At 33.5% G+C, this 17,418-nt stretch overlaps 1 protein-coding gene across 1 annotated transcript in view; it reads right to left on the bottom strand.

The window, feature by feature from the left end:
• LOC146729580 (uncharacterized) overlaps positions 1–15,022 on the bottom strand; it is a 108,801-nt gene extending 93,779 nt beyond the window's left edge. The window contains exon 1 of the mRNA XM_085494838.1: positions 14,685–15,022. Coding sequence (XP_085350964.1) covers positions 14,685–14,885 — 201 coding nt within the window. The 5' untranslated portion in view covers positions 14,886–15,022. The remainder of the gene's footprint in view (positions 1–14,684) is intronic.
• Between the last annotated feature and the right edge of the window lie 2,396 nt (positions 15,023–17,418).

Genomic DNA, 17,418 nt, shown 5'->3' with positions numbered 1-17,418 from the left:
AGGACAAGGATTACCAAATATTATCCACTACATGTCAGTAGACAGTGTGACTGTCACAGTGTTTGTTCTTTTGTTGGTAATAATTTTTGTAAATTCTTATTATTTCGAGTCAAATAAAATATTCTATTCCATATATTCTACACCATAGTCCAATGCATTGCAGTCTATTTGCAGCCAGGTAACACTTCCAACATGAAAATAAATAATCACTGTACACCTGAGATGAAATTAAATTCTAGGACTTTAGCAGTTTTCCACAAGTTTTTGGGGGTTTCATTTTGGGGGTTTTATTTTTGGGGGTTTGGGGTTAAACAACAGAAGAGACATTTCAAGTTGATCATCCAAACATTCTACTTTTTAACATTTTTATAGTGATTCTGAAAGACAACTTTGCAACAGTAATTGCGTTTTGTGCAAATTGTCATTTCCAGGACTTTCTAAAACTCAAAGGCATTTTTCCAGGACACCTTTCAAATTCCAGAACTGAGATGTACATTTCTACTTTTCTATCTATTTTCCTATGTACAATCTGGTATCATGTTTTTGTTGAAAACGATCTTCAAAAACAGATTCAAATAAGATCTGCAGTTTAGATCCTATCTTAAAACTACATGTGTCTGCTAAACAGAGTAAAAAGGTAAGATTCTACTTCACAGACTCATCCTAATGGCTTCCAAACAAGTTTCAAATACAGAGGAATTTCACATTAGAATAGTAAATGTAGCAGTCCTTTCATAACACTTAATGACGCACACAGACAACAACAACAGAAGCCAAGCATACATGTATGAGCCTTTAGCAGTCCCACTAAAGCCTTCAGGCAAACCAAATTACTGCATTTCAAAACCCTCAGGTGAATTCAGACATTGCTATTATTGCTTTCATATGTACATGTGTACCTACAGAGTCAATACAGCTGATACAATATCCTCAAGACAGATACATTGTAGCCATACAAACACCAAAGGTCAAGAGTTAATGAATTGGGAAAGAAAGCATTGAATATGATTACAAACCACTGTACATTGCTGTAGATGCAAAGACAGACCACAGTGTACAGACATAGGATACGCTCATTTATTTTCAGACACAACATCACATTCTACATCACCTCTCAAAATTGTGCACCAGACGGCAGGTAACTTTCAATTTTCACCAGACGTCAGGTAACTTTCAATTTTCACCAGTCCAGCCAGAAAGCCAGCCTTGCATTAAAGAATTGTTTTAAAATACTTGCGTTCCATCTCAAGTACGCACAAAAAAAAAACACAGATAATTTGAATTTTTCATGTTTTGTTTTGTGAACATCAGAGAAGAATAGCATTCAATAATATTATTTAATTTTTATTAACATAAGCAAACCATGAACAAATTTTAAGTTTCAATTTTCACTAGTTTGACTGGGAAATAACCTATCACTTTTTAAACACTCACTAGTCATTAGTACATGTATCAATGTATGTATGTATACAATCAAAATTATAACTCCTAGTTTTGGTAACAAAATATTGATTTCTAAATTTAGATGTAAGTTTTGGGGTCAATATTGAAAATATTTAAATGTACCTTTGATAGCAAAAAGTTCAATGTGATTTAAATTAGAACTTTTGTGAGAAAATGTTGTTAATTTTTTTTTTTAATTTTTTTATAATTGCAGAAACCCCTAGTGGATTATTACTTTTACCAAATAATGAATAAAAAAAATTGAATAAAGCCATGACCTATTTAAATGTGTCAACCAAAATGGATGTGGTTAGTATGATGGTAGACTACATTTAAGTGGTGATGCAGTTGTTGCTGGTAGTATGACAGCCAATACAAAACATTCATGTCTATTATCAATTATGACCTGACACTGCAATCAGTCTATTTGTGCAACTTTTGTGCATTTGTATTCAATGAAATCAGTCAATGTCAAAGATACGACATTGAAACACCATTCATTAAAACAAAATGACCACCAGTCAGTCATTTAGAATTTGATCTGGGGAAAATATCCCATCATTTTCAATGTACATGTACAAGTATGTATCAAATTTTAATTAAATATCACCATGCATGACAGAGATCTGGTTCTTGAATGACAGAAATGTTGGTACATTTGTAAAATTAAAATGGCTGCCATGCAGCCATGAAATGAGCACATGTGCTTATATAATACGTATCATGTACATGTATGTGTAAAATTTGAATGTGATCAATCAATGTCAGAAAAATGGCCCTGGAACAGCTTTCATTATAACATTTGGTTCAAGAATGACAGAAAGGCTTGTTCTTGAAGAACTATTGGCACTAAAATGGCTGTCATTCGGCCATTGTGAATTGGATTATGAAACAAAAGCATGATGATGTGTGTGTGATGTGTCTGTCAAGCTTGATGTGTCTGTCAAGCATGCCTGAGATGAAGGTTCAGACTGGTGAACAGAAGTAAAACAAGACATGAATGTCACAGTCCAGTCATTTAATTATAAAAAATAAATTGATCATCTGCAAACAATTGAATTGATATGTACTCTATGTGAGTACAACTCATCATAAATTGATTTCCCTTAATCTGATAACTGAATACTTTAATTCAGGTCTTTGTATATTACCAGGACCTGGGTTTGTTTCAGTATCACCACTATAATTCCCATCAAAATGTAGCCCTGACACCCCTCTAAAGTTTCCACTGAGATTGGTAATGGTAGACCCATCTGTCACTGATTCAGATCAAGGTCATGACATCACTAAAAACCCTAGCATTACAAATCTACTTTTAAGCTAATTATTTATTCTGAGCATGCTCAGTTGTTCTCCCAGTGGTGTTGGGAGAGGTAGTTTTGGATGAAAATCCTGAAAAAGACCCACTTAAAATTTTCAGATCTGAAAAAAAAAATTAGGTGCATATTCAGCAGAGACTTATTCATCAACCTGCCAAGTTTCATCGATATCTGCTTCAGAATTTCTGAGAAAATGTTAGAGACGTCACAGACGGAAACTGGAAATAAGAATTAATAGTCCGCCTGTCAGGCTGCACCTGAAACAGGGACTAATTATAAGCCATCATTTTTAGACAACGTCTGGATTGGCATTTACAAGTCTAAACTAAACTAGAATCTTATTTAAATCAGATCTACGATCAAATTCATAAAATTCCTATCTTGTTATTGATCAGCTTTGCAAATACACATTGTAGATCATACCATGGGTTGAAAATGAGTAATCTTTTATATTCCTAGAAGGATTCAATTACAATAGAGTTGTGTTGACATCAGGACCTACATGTGACTGACCAGCACAATTACACCATGTTAACCTTACAATCTTCCTAATGATGACATCAGGACCTACATGTGACTGACCAGCACAATTACACCCTGTTAACCTTACAATCTTCCTAATGATGACATCAGGACCTACATGTGACTGACCAGCACAATTACACCCTGTTAACCTTACAATCTTCCTAATGATGACATCAGGACCTACATGTGACTGACCAGCACAATTACACCCTGTTAACCTTACAATCTTCCTAATGATGACATCAGGACCTACATGTGACTGACCAGCACAATTACACCCTGTTAACCTTACAATCTTCCTAATGATGACACATTACATACATATGTTCTATACATAGAGCATATCTCACCAATGACCCTGCAATACCGGATTTATTTAAACAATGAATTGTTATTTTTATTTGGTCTCAGCAAAATTTGATATTGTAAGGTCATGACTTTGATATCCTGTTTATTCCATATATCCATTAAGCATTTTCTAAACACACAAACAACTGTTTGACATGTACATGTAATTTGTGACCATAAAGTCAAATCTCATTTGCATAAATAATTACCGTTCATGAACGCTGTCCAATATTAGTTTATCCTCATGCAGGTGAGGGATATGTTCACTGCTTTGCTCACAATTGCTGGGATTTCAAATATTCTCACAATGATTTTTTATCGCATTTAACTGTCATGATATGAGTATTTTACTCTGATGGTATTTAATATCAGTCATCTAGGGAGTCTCTTTAAATTGCTGCTTCATATTTCACATCAAATAACCATGCATGCATCCAATCGAATCAACCTGTAAACATGTTTTTGTTTTTTTCCGTTTCTTATACATGTGAGCATGTTTTCTCTACTGCACTATGTCATTGTGTCCACTACTATGTTGATGGTGTGATTTCAGCACGTCAAGAATTCACATGCAATCACAGCTTATGTCTATGCAGTTGGATCATGAATGCTTGACTCCAACCACATTCATTTCAGTGCTGAGAAAGTCACCAACCTCACCACAGTGCAAAATTTACAATGCCAATACATCACTGTCCACATGTGTGCTCATACATGTATGCACAAATACATAATATTTTTCTCTTGTCTTTCAAATAGTTATACAAAATAATATTGTTTGAAATAGATGGCTTTTGTCGACATTTACACCATGGTTTTACTATACTCTGTCGTTTAGCATATATGGTTAGAAGTTTTTTTATGGTAAAAAGTTCTCATTACATTTCAAAATACAGAAGCTTGCATATGGTGAAAAAAATATATACATGTCGTTATAAAATGGTTGTCACAAATTATTAGGTCATATGATGATTACCATTCATTTTTTATGAAGTAATACATTAAATTTAAAAGGCTTTCTATGGAAATTAATCCAAAAATTCATCTTTTTAGGAAATTTTTTTTTTCAGACAAATATTGTAGACATTTACTTGGAAAAAAACAAAACATAAAGTTGATGACATACCTGTGTCACAATAAATAACTACATGTATGTAACACTTTTGAATCAAAAAATTATTTTCTTTTTCCTATTTTTTTTATGTCAATTGGTCACGATCTTCCTCATACTTATATTATTTTACTTTTTTAGTGATACATTTGTTCAAAATGTAAGTAACCAACTTTCTGACTGAAACCTAGGTAATAACACAAAGAGATGGAAGTAACAAAGTGATGTGAGTCTATGTATAAAGCATGTTACAACTCTCATTCATATTTCAACCATGCTTTGTTCTGATGCATTCTTGTAACCTATTATCATCGTGATAACAATTGGTGTTGTCATGACAGCACTGATGAGTCATACATCTATCACTGTCAATCAAAGTAATAATGACATCTCAGAAACTTTGAAAAGTAAGTCTATTGATTCTAATTGACACAAGTAATGGCACCAGGTGACAGCTTCAAGTCTTTTTACTATTAGGAAACCATCATACATAGAATGGATGTGACTGAAAGCCAGCATTCATGGCAATACTGTACTTTTTTTGTATTACAAATGTACTTAAGAAATGAGTTCATTTGAATGACTAGCATACATCAGCTGTTTGACGTATGCAGCATTATATTGGTGGTAAAAGCTTCAGTTTTCTCTGATGGAAACCTATTATACATTAGTAGATCAATACAAGAAACTCATAGTAAGTAAACCAACATGGGTGCACAAGTTTGTAGAGACACAGGCATGGTTTCAAATACTTCAAAAGTTACAAGTCAATACAAGTTACAAGTTTGACTGTACACCTGAACAATTCCCAAATTAGACCAATACATGTACATGTATATAACATTTTGAAAGCTAAACTTTTAGATTTTTTTAAAAATATCAAAAAATATTTGAAAAATTACTTGCGGTTTCTTCTGATGCAAGATTGATTAATGTAACATGTGTAGTGTAGTTCTACCCATAATGCAATTTCCTCTAATTATAGTAGAGCACATCTGATAAATACAAATTGCACTGATTTACAATTCCTTTTTGATGAATGAAGAATTCATTGTGAATGTAAACCACATCATTTTCTACAATTTATCATGAATAGCCCAAAAGATTTGCAATAAAGAACAATAAAACACAATCGCATGACATCCTGCCAGTGTAATTTATAGAGAGGATGTAGAATCAGGAATACAAAGACTTGGACTTACTTTAGATTACCATTTAGGAATTTAATGGCATTCACATGTTAATCACTGACACTGTTACCTGTATCCTCTAGGAGTACTGTAATAATAGGCATGTCATTCAAAGTGTAATTTAGATGCTGGGGAAATTAACGAGACATAGCCTATTGTATCTGTAAGTGTCTACAGTACTGATGGCATTGGACAATGCACAAGTATGTATAAGATTCACATACTGCGTCTACTGTAATGTGCATGCCTTGGCTTTGTTAGTGCAAGAAATTCTTCACTTCTGTTATTTCTGTTGCTTTAAAGAAATGTACATGAGCAGTATTGAGTGCATATCCCACTACTTTTGTCAAATTTGTCCTTTGGCCCAGTCACTAACATTGTCAACTTCGACCTTTAACCCGTTCACTGCAACTGTCCACTTTGACCTTTAACCCTTTCACTGCAACTGTAAACTTTGACCCTTAGCCCTGTCACTAACATTGTAAACTTTGACTCTGAGTCCTGTCTTCATAAACTTTGATCTTAGCTCTTTTATTGTAAACTTTGACCCTTAGCTTTTTTATCATTGTAAACTTTGACCCAGTTTACAATCTGCATGAATGCAGTAATGCAACCCTGGTAATTTACACACATGTAATAACTCTACTTTGGAAAAAAATTATTAATGAGCTCATTATCAGACAGGCACTGAAATTCAACGCAATAATATTTTATTATTGTCGAAAGTTCTAATGATTAATGTAAGTTCTTGGTGTATTACAACAACGTATACATAAGCTCCATCTCATCTGTCTTTTGATCAACACAGTGATTCAGTTTACTGCAATTCTTCAATTTCAGAAACAAATTTCAGTATTTTTTTGCCCACCAAATTAATGTATACACTTTTATGTATCAATAAGAATTAAAGCAGTTCAAATTTTGCTCTACTGAGCATGTTACTACACATATATGCAGTGCATTATGGGAGATTACTTCAATTTTGCTCTACTGAGCATATTACTGCACATATACATATATGCAGTGCATTATGGGAAAATCTCACATTGTATATACAGTAATAGGAAACTCTTATCACCCTGGAAACTGACTAAATTAAATGTCTATTTTTGTAATGTTTTCACAATATCATTACATTTTCATCTTGTGTCACTGAACGAAGAATTTTAGATACAAAAAAATAATCCCACCATAAAAAATTTCAATTCTGACCACGTTCCATGACATTTGGGATTCTTGTATCACAAAAAATACCTGATCACCCAATTTTTGGTATTTTGATGGTACATGTATAAACTCATGAAGAAGAAAGTATGTTGAACATGACATATACATTGTACATGTAACCAAGACTTTGAATCAATGGATACTATAGGCCATTTTCAATATTAAATATAGTAAACAAAATTCCTGAATATCAATGGATTTTCTAAAAATTTGTTTGAATGATTTTCGGTAGATTTACTGAAGATAATCACTCTTATACAAGAAGCCAAATTAGTTGATAAAATTGTGACCAATGGGTGCAGTAACATAAAAAGATACATGTAACACAGCAATCGTGACTCACGATTAAAAAAACTTTTTACAAATCCACTATTACACTTCATAATTTGTTCATTTCCCAACAGAATCATCATATGAGTCATCAAAGTTCTGTTGGCAAATCGATTCAATTCCAAATGTCACTTACTGAGAAATAACAAAAGCGAGACATATTAAAACATGTCAGTGGGTTCACAAACTACATTTGTCAGGTTTAGTCTAGACCTGTTCTTGTGTAATTGTATTATAAAACAAAAAATGTTTTTAACTCAATAACATGATATATGCATGGAAATAAAAAATGTAATTAAGTCTGCATGCTACGTCAATTTTAACAATTTCTGAGTTAATGAAAAGTTATTAGGATTCAGTCAGGATCTAGTATTGTCTCTAACTTTTAAATTATCAATATACAATCATATATGAATTGTTTGTCAGTCCAGTATTCAGTATATACTAATGTTACTTTGCAAGCATTTCTAGATGTGCTTGTAATAGAAAAAATATGGTACTGTGAAGTGCTTTCATTTCACAAGAGAAACCATTTTTAGTAGCATTTCCACAAAATTGAGTAATTTCCACAAAATTGAGTAAATTACACAAAATTATTATTTAAATATGAAACAATTAAAAATCTCTTCCAACAACTGTCTTGTTTTAACCTTTTTACCTCCAGTTCCCTCTATTCATCACAAATTCACAAAATGGTCCTGTTTATAGTCTGCACTTTCCTTCAGAAGGTTTGGACAAAAATAGCCCAATTTTTTGAGTAAAAACTTGGCTCAAATTTTGTTTGTTGGCTCCAAAATTAGGTTTCATTTCCAGAAATATTGAGGAATATAAGAAAAAAGTACAGAAAAATGTTGGCGAGAAAGTCTGGTGGTGAAACGGTAAATGAACAGAGATTTCAGTCATCAATATATACAGTACACATAAATATAACTGTAAGTGTACTAATACACAAAACAGATAATATAAAGATAACATGTGCTTTTATTGGAGATGCCATTTAAATAGAGTAAATACTGTACTCTCATGTGGGAATTAAGAGTATATAAGAGGGTCACTTAAACTAATTTACTGCACCAGTTAATGATAATGGAGATGGGAGTGGTTGGTAGATAATATTACACAGTTAGCTGCAGGATATGGTCAGACAGTTTGATTTATATAATTCTTATCAACAATATACTACATTACACTTAGCGTTTTCTAATCCATGAAATAAATGTTTAAATTCTGATTCTAAGGGTTAAAACTAATTATTAGACATATGTCAGAAAACTGGAATTACACCATAAAACATTGATATTATATTGATACCCTAACATATCCACAGTGTACATGTGCTTACATAAATTACACATATTTTATATTTTAATCTTTTACATTCACATTTTTTTTTCATAAAACATCATTTATATAGTACTAGCTTGTTAAATACTCAACAAAACCCATGTTTAATGATGATTACAATAACATCTTCCTAATTTGGCCAAAATTCAGTTTTACTCAAGTCTCATTGAAACCTTTTTTTTAACCATTTTTACACAGTTATCCTAAAGAAATTATCATAACCACACATAATTTCTTATTTCTGCTAATGAAATAAACACAAGGTTTGTTTTACAGAGTTTGTCATGATTACTCAATCTTACTGAAACTATAGCTGATGTGATCATCACATGGAACAATGCATAAAAAAGATCAAACTAAATTGGTACAATGCAACAGAGGGGCTGCGGCTACTATTAGAGCATTTACACATCTTTTGGTTCTCAATTGTTTAAAATGAGTGGGTGTGACTTCTAATACAGACTTTATTTTACATATATTATTTTGCAGTGCCTTTCAATGATTTGTTGTGAATCCTAAAGAATTTTATTGTCTGAACAAAATGCCACAGCAGTTATAAATACCTCTGTCATAATTTTAGTTATTGTTTCATCATTTGTTGTCCAAATCAAATGCTTTTTTAGAATATTTAATCACATGACACAATACTAATGACATCATCTGAACAAAATGCTGTAAAAACACATTTTTAATATGCTAAAAATGGTGCATTCCAAACATACTCCATGGACATCCTGGTTCAGAATTAGCTTATTTTAACAGCATCATAGTATATACTAAATGTATCATAACTGTATTGTATCATAGTTTGGACTTTTATCTAATTTAAGACTATTGTCATATTTTAGATTTTGTGTCATATTTTAGAATATTGTATATTTACAATAATATATTGCATCATTTTTTAGAATTTTGTATTGTATTTTAGATATTCCACCATATTTTAGATATTCCACCATATTTTAGATATTCCACCATATTTTAGATATTCCACCATATTTTAGATATTCCACCATATTTTAGATATTCCACCATATTTTAGACTATTCTTTCATATTTTTTACCTTTGTATAATATTAGACGATTGTGACTTATTTTTGATTTTTCTCAGATTCTTGTTACACTTTGAACTATTATACATGTATTATAATTTAGATTATTTTAGACTATTATCATATTTTACATTTTTTGTGTCATATTTTATAATAAAGTATTACACAGTTATAACAGATTGATACATGAGCTTCTAAGGGTACAATAAACCTCATTTCTTTACAAGCAGCACATGCCGCTTAGATACAAACACACAAATATTAGAGGTGGTTTCTATAATTTCATTGCACTTGAATCCATATCTAGTAAACTCCATCAAAATTTTAATATTCAAAATGAGTACTTAAACTTTCCTGGACACAAGGTTTTTGAAAATAAATTCATTCAGTACGTACAGATTAATAAATAATCTTAAATTGAATAGTCTTGGATTAATATTCAGCAACAACTTGCAGGAAGAAATACAAAGACATATGAGATTATATATTAAAACCTTACATGTATGAAATGTGTCTAGACTGCGTAAAGTAAAGCTAGCATAGTTACAAGTTGTTTGAAATTCACTGCAATATTCTGTGGTTACTGCTTGTTACACTATGAGCATGATAATATAATTACATTGCAAACACATGATAGTGACTTGGTGTTTATACTCCACAGTAGAAGCCCTAACCACAAAACAACTGCTGTTGAATTTCAAGCTAGTCGGTTGTGTAATTGTATATTTTTCTTGCGAAGAGGAATCTGAAATTTTTGGCAGTGTGGAGTTGTTTGGTTTTTTATTTACAAGCAAAGCACTGAACCATATTGTCTCTATCTTAAGTAGTGATATTAAAGTAAATATTGGGGACTGTTTCAGCAGTAGTAAGTCATTCAAAACTGGATAATGCGATTGAAGCATGACAAATATTTTTAAGCAAAATTAATCTATAATTCAGTATTTAATTCCAAATACATGTATTTAATATAATTTCATTTGAATTTAATTGAAATTGAATTAAATTAAATTATTAATTATTTCTAAATTTTATACAAACTTATTTTAAATATAAATTTTATATAAAAAGTCAAAACACTAAAAAAACTATGTTCAAGATCTTCCCTCTACAGAGTTTTCCTCCAATACAATAAATTAATTATTCACTGGGTTTTATTTGCGCTATTTTCACTGATAAAGTAAAATTCGCTAAATTTTATCTACCCGGTATGTAAAATAACAATAAACTCATTGTTTCCTTGACAATTCACAGTGAATATGCTCAGAATTTCAAAATAGTGAAATTAATAAATGTCAGTGAGCACTGAGTACCCCCACACTATACTTGACTGTACACTGTACTTGAAATAAAATAAATATGGTACAACTGCCATTTGCAGTCACAGACTGCCTTGTGTTAGCTCTAAGTCATTGAACCGATTACACACAAGTAAATGTTCAAATGTCTAATTTGAATCGCACACATTAGCTTACTGATTTATAGTTACCAAATCATTCCATGAAATTCATTATTTGGATCACTGCATTTATATTTCCTGTGTTTCTTGTAGACAACTACTAAAATATCTATTTTTAGAATCACTCATCATACTATACCTACCTCCCTGTATTGACCATTTTTACATTTAGTCCTTATAACCATGACTTTTAACTCTGTTCCCCAATATAGATTTCCTTAAAATAATACTATGATGTTATCACAAGCATACCACAAGGTATGCATGAAGGCAGTACAGTGATTGTATTGACAGACACATATCGTTACAGTACTGTCTGAGTGCATACTTTGCGGTATCCTCATGACAACCTTATCATTTTTTTTTACTGCTTTTAGTAATAATTTAAGAAGAAAACAGCCAGAAATAGCAACGAAAAACATTTTTTGTTTTGCAAACGTTTGTGTTCAGTGACGAATGTGATGCACAATTTCTAAATAAGGAAGACATACAATTTTAATGCATCCATAGCACTTACAAACATGTTTGTTTGGCCGTGTACAGATGGGTAAATTTTATTGTTTCAGTATCAGATGTATAATAATAATTTTTATTGGACTTGTACAATGTACATGCATACTCAGTGGAACTTTGTTTGCGTAACAATTAAGTAAAGTAACAAAGAACTACATGTCATTTCAACAAAAAGGCAAAAACAAAGGAATTTAATAATTATTTGTTTATATCTGCTTCTATAGGAGAAGGCATATATGGTACCCAATTAAATCATTTCAACAAAAGTCAAATAAAGCTTTTCCTTACACAATCACATACGATTTTCATGGGAATGGTTATGGATGATGAGCTTCAGTGAAGCAGTACGAATTAGGAAATTGGTGAAATTGGTATATATTTGAAATCACACCAAAATGAACATTTTGGCAAAAAAACCTGCTTACCGGTAATTTCAATCAGGTACAGATAATGACAAATTAATCTAAACAAGTCATTGAAAATGACACAGTCCCCATTAAGTTCTCTTTGTGCTCGTCATATTAAAGCGGAGGGGTTGTCGCGAGCGCGTCCTTAAAACTTGAGTTCCAAGTGGCGTATACAACAGATTGTTTATTTACATCAAAACACGTGTTTCGTGTCATAGTAATATGGCCAAAATAAAAACAGCCGTTATTCAGCCATCTTTGATCTGATTATGAAACACACTGATATGTATGATGTATGTGCCAAATACGAATGAAAATGGTACATAAATTGTGGAAATATAGTAGTAAGGCCAAAAAGTCAGATGGCTGTCAATCGGCCATCCTTGACCAGATTTTGAAACAAATTGTCATGGACATGCATCCTAACATGTACAAAGTACATGTATGTGCCAAATTTGAATGAAAACTGACAGAGCACGTCAAAGATACCGCATAAAAAAACAAAAACAAGATGCCTGCCAGTCGACCATTTTTTATCCAATTGCGAAATAAATCGTCATGGACATGTATCCTAACATGTAAAATCTATGTACCAAGTTTGAATGACAACTGACAAAGCATGTCCAAAATACATAACAACATTTTCAAAAAACAAGATGGCTGCCAGTCGGCCATTTTGAATCGAATCGCTAAACCACTGCATGTGCATATGTCCCACATAAGGTACTAGGCACATGCAAAGAATGAACGGAATCGGTCCAAGGGATTCTGAGATATGACTCTGGATGGACGCACGAACACATGGATGCACGCACGGACGGAGACCAAATTATAAGTAATAAATGGTAAAATGTACCTGTATGAAAAACAGTTTTCAAAAGTAAAAAATTTTCAGTCTAGTTTTAAGGTAGACATGTGAACATATTATAGTGCATATTATATAGCTGTGACAATAATTGTGCATGGTTTTGATTGACCACAACGCAAACATATTGTTTCATTAATAAAATCCTCTAAAAATAATATTAATTTTGTAACATCAACAAGTACATTGAAAAACACTCAGTATACATGTTTTTATCATGTATGTTGCCAACCAAAATGTTTACATATTGAGATACATGTATCCTTGCTATAATGGTAACATATTCCAAAACAGACAAAACATGTTATTTTTTCATTTTACACATTGATTTACAAACAGACTACAGTGATATTTTAATTCCATTTCTTGTAACATGAAATGTCATATACATGTATGCAAATTTTTTTCTGAGTAACCTTTTGTGCTAAGTAGAAAAAATAAAAGTACCTTTGAAAAATAACAGAAGTGGAGAATAAGGTTCTCAACTTTTTTTAACTTAGGTCACCCTCAATTTGAAGTACCGTACAACCCGAAAAGCGACAAGTAATACAATGATCCAGTTCTAGATTTTCCTTCACAATTGAACAGTTCTAATATAAAGGCTATGGATTTATGCTTAAATGCAAGTCAGCCACAACATGCTCTCCACATGACAAAAGCACTATTATATTCTGTCATGATGCTGATACTAGTAACCTCATGCAAACCCTGTCCGTGTTAAGTAGGAGTAGAAAAAAACCTTGATAAAACAGCACATTGATTGTAGCCGTGTTGTCTATAGGGATTATTAAAAGTAGTGTCCATCAGGCTTTTATTGAGAAAGTTACATTTTTAAACATAAATATTATAATAATAATAATAATGAATACATGGGACATGACTGGGGTTATTGAATAGAAATTTAAGGATAAAAAAGTCTGATATTTGAAAACAGAGATGCCAAAGTTATATATTCATCCCTGCTTCAGAGGGTGTATGGCTGCCTCAGTGACTGGCATGTGAAGGTACATTGGGGAAATAGTATTGGAACCCCTGAACCCCCCCCCCCTCCCGACTCATAAGAGAACACGCCCACTCACAAATACTAACCACAGAGCAAGGATAAGTATTGTTCAGGAGCAACATCGACATTTTCAGGTTAATCATACTCTGTTCAACAGCAATAGTATCGGTTTATTTCGCAAAACACGGCCCGGCAGTAGCAATAACATGACATGGGATTGGTTTTAAAACGTCCTTCTCACCTAAGTTGAAGTTGAACTTTGAAGGACACGCATTGTCAGGATAAAAGGTATGCAAAGTACCTGAAATATGTGCAAAGTAGTACAGTCTCGACGATTTCCTCCTGACTGAAGAATGGTTATGTAACTGAAGGACGAGGCGGGGAGGGAGCACCGGATCTATGCATCATCATTAAAAATAGCTACATGAGCGGTGCAGCTGCATCCATCCTCCCGTTGCCAAGAAACGCACCGCGCCTGAGAAAAGTCTAAACTTTGCTTTTTTTTTATTTTTCATATTAAGAAAGAAAATATATATTTAAGATTCACTTACCGAAAAGCCAGCCCAATACGGACATGCATTCCGCACTCTGTTAGAAGTCGATAACCCGAAGGCTGCGAAGCTTACAGCGACTATAAGCAAGCCAAGGAAGATCTGACTGACTCCAAAACAAAGCGTGATTCTCTGTCGTTTTGGTCGCACAAGCGATCGCCTGACGGTCAAACGGTCGCTTGTTGACGGCAAACTATCCATCGTGTTCTTCCTTAGCTCAGACTATCATAGAAAGTCAATCGGATCAGTCGGAGTCCACAAAACACGTACATGTCTGCCGGGCGACATAACTACAGCGGGCCGCCGCATATTTCAAATGGCAAAATGGCGATTTGACACAAAACGACCCACAATGCATAGCGACGATATATATATTCTGCACATGGACACGGCACCACGTTTGTTTACAAACATTGTCCAGTATAAACAAAACTATTTCTTGTCGGCACTTTTTTAATTATTCGAACTCGCCTGCTCAATGGCAAATAACCCACAGTAAGAAAGGAATGTCCGATTATAGATGCAGCTTCGTGGGCACTAGTAGCTCTGATTATATTTTTTGCTCGTCTTGGATACTTTCACGCTGTTTGAATTTCTTGGCACAGGCTGAATAAAAGTATAATTTGAAAGGTAATGTCAGAATCTCAATTCAATTGAGTATGAATACAATTTTACTAAACAGTAATTGCTTTGCTTATGTGAAAGTTGTAACCAAATTAGTACAGGTATGTGTCTGTAAATATAATGGCACTGGGTCTGCTGGGTGCATGATTTACAAATTAGTCATTCTCCCGACCTGGTTTTGTGGTTGGTCAGTAAAGTTCAAAGTTGACATTTTGTCGGAGCCTTCCTTATCTACAAAACAACGTCTGGGTTTGTTGATAGCATGTTGTGCTCTTTTGTACTGCAGCAATGTGTCATACAAGGTGTTATTCACTTTTTGAATCTTTGTTTGAAAACAACACACAATACTTATAATAATCCTTGTCGTCCTTTCATTTAAAAAGACATCACCTACGTAGTGTGAAAAATTTCAATGGATAAATTCAGGAAGCTCTTGAAATTTGAAACCAGCCTTCACAAACTGAATAACCGAAACGTAGATAATATCAATTTTAAAACATTCAGATTGTTGTATACCCCCGGGTGTATACCACAGTGTTTTGATATTTTTAGTCCCCGTTCGGACGCAGTCCGAAAACGGGGACTTATGTTTTGACCTCCATGTGTGCGTGCGTGCGTCCGTCCGTCCGTGCGTGCGTCCGGACCTATATCTCAGAAACTTCACACATACATCATACATGATATCATACATATGCACGTCAATTTGTTTCACGATCTGATTCAAGATGGCAGAATGGCGGCCATTTTTGTGCTAGAAATCATCAAAATCAAGCATTTTTCGGCTGTTTACAGATGGATTTTGTTCAAAATTGGTATATACGTTAGACATCATAGGACCTTGATGCACATCATTTTGTTTTTCAGATAAGATTCAAAATGGCCGACTGGTGGCCATTTTGTTTTAATGAATGTGGTTCTAGTGCCATATCTCTGACTTTCTTTGACTGATTATGTTCAAATTTTAAATATTCAATAAATATTCATTATAGATCATGACGATTCTATTAAAATGGCCGAATGGTGGCTATTTTTGTTCTAAAAATCATCAAAATCAAGCATTTCTCGGCTGTTTACAGATGAATTTTGTCCAAACCTTGTATATACGTTGGACATTATGGGACATTGATGGACATAATTTTGTTCTTCAGATTAGATTCAAAATGGCCGACTGGCGGCCATTTTGTTTCAATGAATGTGGTTCTCGTGCCATATGTCTGACTTGTTAACTTTGTTATTATGTTTTGCTTGTAACAAAACTCCGAGATTTTGAGCTAGTGTCTGACGAAGTATTAAAAGAAATCAAAAACATAATTTTAAGGCTCTGAGTGCTCGCAAACAAGCACCTTAATGGATATTTTTGAGGATTAGAATTATCTAATTAAAGATGGCAAAGTATCAGATTGTAATCTTTGGTCTGCGTAACAGTCAAAGTCGCCATCTTTGTTCATATGAGTCTCATATCTCGCGAATGCGTGGCACGACTACCACCGCCTTTAAATAGTTATCAGGGGGTGATTCTTCTCTCTAGGGTTCTCCACACGTGCCTGGGGGGAATCTCGTCTCGTCTCTCAATCGCGTCTCCTTGAGGTATGGGATCGGGGAAGTCACTTAAGCTTTACAGTCAAATAAGACACACACAACGAAATACGTTTCAACTCTCGTCTTAGTCGGTCTTTTGAGCACTCTATAAGACACGGCGCCCTGGGGAAAAGTCCCCATGACTATCGCATGGCTGAACCAAGACTCGCCCAAGACTCTCTAGGACTGGACTTAGACTGCATCTATCGTGGAGTACTCGCCAAGACCAACTCAAAACTCTCTTTATTCATTTTCAAAACTCTAACCAATTACAAAACAGTAAAAAGACTCTCGGGCGTAACCTTCAATCATAAAGCCAATCACACTAAGCACTGAAAACGTCATATCTTTTGATTAATCGTTCACTACATTAATAACTACGAATACTAACTGTCAGAAATAGTAGTCCGAATAGCGACGGTTATTTTGTAATTAGTTTCAAATCACTGAGCCAAGTTCCGTCCAGGACCTCGCCTGCCTAAACGATGACAGACATAACACAGCAATTCGCTAATAATCAGCTAATTAAGTC

This window comes from Saccoglossus kowalevskii, chromosome 21 (genome assembly GCF_978046115.1).
Source record: "Saccoglossus kowalevskii chromosome 21, keSacKowa6.1, whole genome shotgun sequence".
Taxonomy (NCBI): domain Eukaryota; kingdom Metazoa; phylum Hemichordata; class Enteropneusta; family Harrimaniidae; genus Saccoglossus; species Saccoglossus kowalevskii.
The sequence above is the reverse complement of the archived record's forward strand: the minus strand, read 5'-3'. Positions and strand labels throughout refer to the sequence as shown.